General features: G+C 39.2%; 2 protein-coding genes across 2 annotated transcripts; both read right to left on the bottom strand.

Moving 5' to 3' along the window:
* Positions 1 to 1526: 1526 nt before the first annotated feature.
* LOC118481029 lies at positions 1527 to 2030 on the bottom strand. Its single transcript, XM_035976109.1, has one exon. The coding sequence runs from the start codon at positions 2028 to 2030 to the stop codon at positions 1527 to 1529; it is 504 nt and encodes a 167-aa protein (XP_035832002.1).
* An 880-nt stretch (positions 2031 to 2910) lies between these two features.
* On the bottom strand, positions 2911 to 4461 carry LOC110870503. Its single transcript, XM_022119679.1, has 3 exons — positions 4069 to 4461; positions 3404 to 3882; positions 2911 to 3322 (listed from the first exon to the last, which is right to left on the bottom strand). The coding sequence occupies exons 1-3, from the start codon at positions 4459 to 4461 to the stop codon at positions 2911 to 2913; spliced, it is 1284 nt and encodes a 427-aa protein (XP_021975371.1).
* Between the last annotated feature and the right edge of the window lie 4697 nt (positions 4462 to 9158).

Here is a 9158-nt window from a genome sequence, read left to right as displayed (position 1 = left end):
CTGGGGTATTATACCAGGACTTCTGCTGAATAAAAATTCTGACCTAGTCCCCGTATAATACTTTCTGCAAAATGCTTGAAATACAGCAAAAGCCCTCAGCAAAAATGATTAAACAATAAAATTGATAATCATTGTTGTTGAAGAAAAGATCCTCTAAAGGGGACACACCAAAAGTCGAAGCCGTCATCTCTCTGCGTATACGGAAGTATCGACCTTAGCTCTCACGGCCCTCGCATTTTAACCCCTTTACAGATATCATCTGTGGTATACTCACCTGTAAGACTGAATATTGGGATCTGGATACGGGAGTATATTCAAGTGGTGGGACACGCGAATGAGTTTTAGTATCTAAAACATTAATCTCATATCTCGAAACAGTTGAAATGTGTGTGAAAATTTAAAATGGACCAATATACTGACAATCTAGGTGAATTGTTTAAAACTTAAAATGAAATCAAGCTTAACGGTGTTGGTGACGTGTCTCAAAAACTGATATGATCCTCTTGCACGAACTCACAAAAATATTGTCTGTAAATAGTTTCTTTACTGCATTCATATTCAAAAATCCAAAAAGATTTTCAATGTGTTTTAGCATAAATTTTGAAAAATTCAAAAAGATTTTTGACATTTGATGAAGAAAAGCTGATCTTCAAAATTCCAAGTGCTAGACATGAAGAACAGGTTTGGATAAAGAGTGTGTGAAAATGATTGTATTTTTCAAGAGATTTTCAGAAGATAAATCATTATTTAGTGTTTCATGCAAATGATTTCTAAATTTTAAAGACTTAATCTTTGAGAAACTTATGTGTGGGGTAGAGAATTTGCAGATATGAAGATTGACCAATGCCAGATTCTGATATCTGAGCAGATGGTGATTTCCAGACTATGAACCCAGCAGAGTGAGAGGGGGAGTCTGAAGGACAAAGTATCAGGTTCTAATCCTGAGATTGCTGATTAATTTTAAAGATTCAACATCCGAGGGAGAGGAGTTTGTTGGTGATAAAGTTTGAGTAAAGATGCTTCCAATGGAGAATACTTCGGAGAGAAGCACAAAGACTGATAAAGACTGAAGTTTGGACAATCAAAGACTCGACAATGAAGACTCCGTCAACATTCGAGGGGGAGTTTGTTGGTGCATCCGTCTGTCGCCTGCGTCTTGTATCGAGTCTTGATTAAGATTAGTCTGTTTAGGGCTCGGAATCCAAGAATGTTGTATTTGAAGGTGATTCCGCTTGAAATGACCCTATGTCATTTCAAGCGAAACCCCTTAGTTTCCTGATTCCGCTCGAATAGGTTAGTTCCTAATTTCGCTTGAATGTACATTGTTGTGATTCCGCTTGAACGTGTTCAAGCGGAATAGGAACTACTATATATAGGTCCTTAGGTGCGAAATCAGAGAGTAGTAGTGTGTGTTGTCTTCCGGTGAGCCACGAAGTGCTGCCGAAGTGTTGTCAGGCTTATAAACGGATTATTGATCAATAAAATAACAAGATTAAAGTGAATACGGCTGAGATAGCAACAAAAAATTAGTTTCCGCCTCTTGTTTTGGATAAGACTCTTCTGATCGACTCTTTCGGGTCGGAACACGATCCTACATTTACAATATCGCGTTTCATACCCGGCCACCAATAATTGGTCTTCAAGTCCCGGTACATCTTTGTTGCCCTGGGATGAATTGAGTATCGTGACTTATGAGCCTCGTCGAGTAGAGCAGTCTTGACTTTGCAAAATCGTGGTATCCAAATTCGACCGAATCTTGTTTTAAGTCCGGTCGAATTTTCTTCTAATTTATCGGTTACACCTTTTACTCTTTCTTTCTCTAGGTCTTCCGCTCCAAGCGACTTTATTTGGGAATCTCTTATCATATCAAGAAAACATGGAGTAACTACCATCTTCATGGATTTTACTTGAATCGGGAGTGGGGACTCTTTTCGGCTTAACACATCCGCCACCACATTCGCCTTCCCCGGATAGTAAAGGATATCGCAATCGTAATCTTTAATCAGTTCCAACCATCTTCGTTGCCTCATATTTAAGTCTTTCTATTCGTAGAAATATTTGAGGCTTTTGTGGTCCGAGTAAATTGTACATCTCGTACCATATACTTTAAATCTTTAAGGTGAACACCACCGCTGCCAATTCCAAATTGTGTGTCGGGTAGTTCACCTCGTGTGGTTTCAATTGTCGTGAAGCATATGTGATAACCCTTCCCCTTTGCATCAAAACGCAACCCAAACATTGATGTGAAGCGTCTGAATAGACAACCAGGTCTTCAGTCCCATCTGGTAATGTCAAGACTGGGGGACCCGATAATTTCTCCTTTAATATTTGAAAGGATTCCTCCTGTTCTTTACCCCACCCAAACTTTTCTTTCTTCCTCGTCAGTTTTTTTAAGGGTAATGCTATCTTCGAAAAATCATGTATGAACCTTCTGTAGTACCCCGCGAGGCCTAGAAAACTTCGTATTTCCGTTGGGTTTTTCGGGGAAACCCATTTCATCACGGCCTCAACCTTTGACGGATCTACTAAAACACCTTCCGAATTGACCACATGACCTGGAAACTGCACCTCTCTGAGCCAGAAGGCACACTTTGAGAATTTCGCATAAAGTTTTTCCTTACGGAGAGTTTCAAGTACTTCACGCAAATGTCTCGCATGTTCGGCCCTACTTCGCGAATAGACTAGAATATCATCTATGAACACGATCACAGATTTATCTAGCATGGGTCGGCATACACGGTTCATAAGATCCATAAACGCTACTGGAGCGTTCGTCAACCCAAAGGACATAACTAGGAACTCGTAATGTCCATATCGGGTTCTGAATGCGGTCTTTGCAATATCTTCTTCTCGCACCCTGACTTGATAATATCCCGAACGTAAGTCTATCTTTGAGAACCAATTCGCCCCTTATAACTGATCAAAGAGATCATCAATTCTGGGTAAGGGGTAACGGTTCTTTATAGTTATTTTGTTCAGTTCCCTGTAGTCGACACACATGCACATCGACCCATCCTTCTTTTTTACAAATAGGACCGGTGCTGCCCAAGGTGATACACTCGGGCGTATAAAGCCCTTATCTATAACATCTTGTAATGGTGTCATTAACTCCCGCATCTCGGTGGGAGCCAATCTATAGGGAGCCTTCGCTACAGGTTTTGCACCCGGACTCAATTCGATGCGAAATTCTATTTCTCGTTCGGGAGGGAGTCCCGGCAATTCCTCCGGAAATACATCCGGAAATTCATTCGTGATCTCAACATCTTCAAGTTTCGGGAAGCTTTGTCGGGCGTCTACTGCATAAGCGAGGTATGCCCTACTCCTGTTAAGTACGTATTTAACGGCTTGAACAAAGGTACACTATTTTGTTTCCACATTTCCCTCCCCTTGAATACTCAGTTGCCTTCCACTTGGAGATTGGACAAGCATTACCTTATTTTCACAAATAATCTCTACGCGGTGTCGTGCCATCCAATCCATATCTACTATAATTTTAAATTCCCCCAAAACCATAGGTATGAGGTCGATATCGAATTCTTCATCTTCTATAGTGAACTTACAATTTCTACAAATCTCGTGTAACACATAGTTCTTACTATCGGCTATTTCCACCTCTAAAGGTACTGGCATTTGTTCAATCTTAAATGAAGGATGTTGTGTGATTTCATTTGAAATAAACGACATAGTGGCTCCGGTATCAAACAAAACATAAACAGGTATAGAGTTTAATAAAAAGATACTTGAAACCACATTCAAATGGGACTTGGCTTCTTCGGATGTGATTTGAAACATACTCCCTTTTGCCTTAGAGCTTTCCTCGTTCTTTCCCTCCTTCTTTGATCCTTGTTGGAGTTTAGGACACTCCGACTTAACATGCCCTTTCTAAAAATAGTTAAAACATGTCTTCGGGTTGCTAAGGCACTTGTAAGATGTATGCCCTTCTTCACCGCATTTATAACACCTCTTCTTACCCAAAAGGCATTCCCCAGTGTGAAGTTTTCCACATGTCTTGCAAGGAGTAATACCACCTTTTGATTTATCTTTATTTCCCTGATCTTGGAACCTCACCTTTTTAGATGGACTTGCATTTGTCCCCTTTTCGGTCGACCTCTTTTCACCACGTTCCTCCTGTCTTCTAATTTCAATTTCTCTATCCCGTGTTCTAATTTCAATTTCTCTATCCCGTGCCAAATTGATAAGCTCGTCAAGGGTCTCACATTTTGAGGAAGTGATGAACTCCCTAAATTCTGCCTTCAGTACGCCATAAAAGCGATTGATCTTCATTCTTTCGGTCTTCACAAAGTCTCCACAAAACTTCATCTTATCCAAGAAAGTGTTGGATATTTCGTTTATCGTCTTGTTTTTCAGTCGGAGGCGTAAGAAATCCTCCTGAATCTTATCAATGGCTGACTGAGGACAATGATATCTCATGAAGGGTTCCTTAAATTCTTGCCAAGTCATCATTTGGAGTCTATCCTCACCTACTTCCTTGCTATATGCATCCCACCAATCTTTCGCCTAAAAAGAGAGTTGACCAGTAGCGAACATCACTTGATCTTCTTTATCACACCGACTTCGTATAAACACTGCCTCTATGTTCGAGATCCATCTTTGGCATGCTATCGGATCGATTTTGCCATCATACGTTGCAGGATTGCATGCCATGAAATCTTTATATGTGCATCATCGTTCCTTGCTTTTACCTTTAGATCCCTCAATCAACTCCTTCAATTCTTCGATCTTGCTAGTCATCATTACATCTGTTGGTGCAGTCATCTGTCGACTACATCTAGTGTCAAGTCTCAGCTGCGGTGCGGATCTGATCGGGGATGACATCACGAGTGACATCACCTAGGTGACATCACAAGTGATGTCATCATTCATTTATTATATAAGTTGGCCGTTTATATCATGATCATGACAAGAAATATACATACACAAAAGACAAAGTTGTTGGCTAAGTTGTGATTGGACCAAATTGAGGTCAAATGAAAGCTCACCAACATGATGACCAATGGGAGATGCCTTTCATATAACCAATGAATGGAAAGGAGAGCTTGGAAGTCAACTGTGAAAGTATCAAAGTTTTGTCAAAGATTAAAGGCTGAACCGCCTTTACGACAATATGTTCTGAACCGCCTTTATGACTTATTGTTCTGGTTCGCTTTAACGTCACTTGGGAACCGCGTTTATGAACTAGTCTGAACCGCTTTAATGACATGTACTTGGAGCGGTTCACATACAATATAAATAGGTTGTTTGTCATGTCATTTGTAACAGTTGGTTGAAACCGATACCGAGGTGCTGCCGGTATTTCCTCTTACTGTAATTGTTTGTAATATCAATATACGAGAGGATTAAAGTGTGAAACAAGCTGTGTATATATTCGTTTCTTTGTTTCCGCCGCTGAAACGGATTTGAGCTCTTCCGAACGACTCATTTAGGTCGAAGTCCGATCCTACAATTGGTATCAGAGCTCAAATCCGTTTCAGCGGCGGAAACAAAGAAACGAATATATACACAGCTTGTTTCACACTTTAATCCTCTCGTATATTGATATTACAAACAATTACAGTAAGAGGAAATACCGGCAGCACCTCGGTATCGGTTTCAACCAACTGTTACAAATGACATGACAAACAACCTATTTATATTGTATGTGAACCGCTCCAAGTACATGTCATTAAAGCGGTTCAGACTAGTTCATAAACGCGGTTCCCAAGTGACGTTAAAGCGAACCAGAACAATAAGTCATAAAGGCGGTTCAGAACATATTGTCGTAAAGGCAATATGTTCTGAACCGCCTTTATGACTTATTGTTCTGGTTCGCTTTAACGTCACTTGGGAACCGCGTTTATGAACTAGTCTGAACCGCTTTAATGACATGTACTTGGAGCGGTTCACATACAATATAAATAGGTTGTTTGTCATGTCATTTGTAACAGTTGGTTGAAACCGATACCGAGGTGCTGCCGGTATTTTCCCGAAGCATTACTGTATTGCTCGAAGTATTATCTGATTCTTGAAGAATGGATTCTGATTTTTACAACGCTTTTGCTACTCCGACCTCGATTACCCAAAGTGCTTTGATTGAAAATGAAACAGGAACGTCTCAGAAGCCACCGAAACTCATGGATATTGATGATTACAACGTGTGGTCAGAACGATTCGGAAATTGGGTTGAAGCTTATCATCTTGATGCATGGGAACACACCGAGGAACCATATGTTAAACCAGTTAAAAATGGTGTGCAACTAACACTTCGAGAGATGAGTACAGATGAGAAAAAGAAGTATCGAGATGAGAAATTAATGGTCAGTCTACTTCAGCAAGCGATAAAAGAGGATATCTTGATTCTACTTCAACATGACGGAACTGCATATTCGATATGGACAGAATTGGAGGCTAAGTTTACAGGAAGTGACGATATGTTAAAGAACAAAATGTCTCTCATGAAGAAAGAATTTGACTTGTTTAGGGGATTAAAAAATGAAACCACCAAACAAATTATTGATCGATACTGTAATTTGGTGAGAAATATGACAAAGTTAGGTGTTAAGAAAGATACTGATGAATTAATTGAAAAACTTGCAGATGCACTTCCATATGAAATCTGGGGAACATTCTTGATGATGCTGAAGTCTAACAAAGTGGAATATAAAAAGATGAAACTCGGAGACTTCATAAAGCATTTAGAAGCCCAAGAGATGGAACAGAGAAAGATCGCTAGGATGAAGAACTACGATGGAGAGCAGGATATCAGTCTGTACTACAAGCATGGTGCTACTGATTCAACAAAGTTTTCACCTAAGATCGAAACTGCCTACAGCGTTAAAGATTCTACTGAAGTGAAGACATCTCAGGGATCAAGCAGCAGCACAAGATTTTCATCTTTTGATCCTAACATCTCTGTAACAAAGAGTGGTAGAAAACTTCAGTGTAACATTGTGTTGAGTCTTGAAAATGATCAAGATTACTCTGAAGATATTGCTAAAAACCAAATGTCTTTGTTAGGGATGATTCTGGAATCTTATAGTTGTTTTGTTGCAGGAAAGATCGGTAATCCAATGCTCACGAAAGAGGATTACGATCAAATTGATGCTGAAGAAATGGAGTTGATGGATATAAAATGGTGTATGGCGAGTGTGATGAGACGTGCCGAAAAGTTCAAACAAATTACTGGCCGTGATGATTTTCGTGATGCGAATGTTTCAGCTTTAGGTTTTGACAAATCTAAAGTTACATGTTTTCGTTGCAGGGAGAAGGGGCATTTCAAGAGGGAATGCAAAAACCGTGAAGCTTCCGGTGCCCAGAATCCTTTCGGAAACAATGATTATCACAAGAAGGCCATTTATCATCAAATCACACAACCAGCACAGCAGCATCAGGCACAAACAGCTCATGGAAGAGACGTGGTTGATAAAAGGGCATGTGTTGTTAGTCAGGGAAAATATGATAATTTTACCTGGGAAAAATATCTTCCGAAAGAAAGCAAAGTATGTGTAGCTGAACAAAATGATGAGAAGTTGGCTGAAGGATTTACTTGGAATGATTTCTGTACAGATCAAGACTTTATGGCCAAAAATACTTCTCATGCTTTCTTTGCTAATGCTTATGATTTAAAATGTGCAGAAAGATGCAGAAAAGTCATGGAAGCTGCTGAAGAGAGACGAAGAAAGATTCAAGAGGAGGCTGAAGAGGAAGAAAGATTGAAGGAAGAAGCAAAAGCTGAAAAATTGAGAAGAGCTCATTTTTTAAATTCAGGCAGGACAGTGAAAGAAGTTCCTGAATTTGAAATTAAAGTGGATGCTGAACCGGTCATGGTCCAAGAAAAGTGCATGAACTGTGATTCGCTGATTAAACAGAACAATGAGTTGTTGCACAATATTCACAAGCTGAAAGAATCATATGATACTATGAACAGAGAGATCAACAAATACACAGATTCTGGTGGTGAACAAGCTGAAGCTATGAATACTTTGAAGATAGCATATCTGAGACAGCTTGATACAGCGAACTATAACATAAAGAAATGTGCAGATCTCGAGCTTGAGTTGGCAACACAAAAGATAGAAACTGAAAAAGTTAAGAAATTACTAGACAGTTACTCATGTTCTACTTTTGTTGTTGACAGGATTTATCCGGTGGTGAAAGATTTGAAGACCTTTGAAGAAGTGAAGATTGGTGAAGAAGAACAATCCGTGACAAAAGATGAAGAAAAAGTGAAAGCTTCTGGTAAGAAACCGAGTGTATCCTACAATAGATGTCCGCCCCCGGTCGGAAATGGATATTCACCCCGAAATCCTAATTCAGAAAGAGTCAATAAAGCAATCAATCTGAAATGGGAGTCTGGGCTGTCGGATAACTTGCCAGAAAGTATCGATGTCACGTACACGTCATCAGACACTGATCATGAGTCAAAGTTGATAAAAAGTGTGGTCGATCAGGTGTTAGACAAAGATGACAATGAGGAGTCAAAATCCGAGTCAAAGTCTGGGTCCAGTGCGTCAAAGCAAACAGTCAAAAAGGACAAACGGGTTTATGACAAAGAGTTTTTACTTTCAAAATCTAATTTGAATGATGAATCAGTCAAAGTAGCATATACTTTGAAGGGTTCTGACAAATTATATTCAGATGAAAGTTTTCCAATAAGAAGTGTCAGAATTGAAATGATTCAAAAGGTTTTCAAAATCACAGAAATTAATATTTCTGAAATAAAAGATTTTAATCTTAACGGAAAACCTAAACAGTACACTTCAAGAGATCAACAAAGAATTAACAAGAAACTGGGTTACAATTGTGGTTATAGTTTTCAACAGAAATCAAACCATAATCGTAATTTCAAAAAGAAAGGTCTCGGTTTTATTCCACCGAAAAAATATAAAAATGAAAAATTTTATAAACAAAAAAATGTGTTTGTTTCAGGGAAAACTTCGGAAGCTGAAAAAGAAAAATTATTCAGAAGTCAGACAAATCAGGAATTCCTTGCCAAGAAGCAAGAAGAACTAAAGAAGACCGAAGTTCTGAAGAAGGTTGAAAAGAGATCCTGTTTTCAGTGTAAAGCTGTTGGTCATCTTGCGAAAGATTGTCCGAAGACATTCAGACCAAAACAGGAAATCTCAAGAAAAATGAAAGACAAAGTTGTTGAAACGACTGAA

This window comes from Helianthus annuus, chromosome 8, assembly GCF_002127325.2.
Source record: "Helianthus annuus cultivar XRQ/B chromosome 8, HanXRQr2.0-SUNRISE, whole genome shotgun sequence".
Classification (NCBI taxonomy): domain Eukaryota; kingdom Viridiplantae; phylum Streptophyta; class Magnoliopsida; order Asterales; family Asteraceae; genus Helianthus; species Helianthus annuus.
This window is presented reverse-complemented; position numbering and strand designations above follow the sequence as displayed.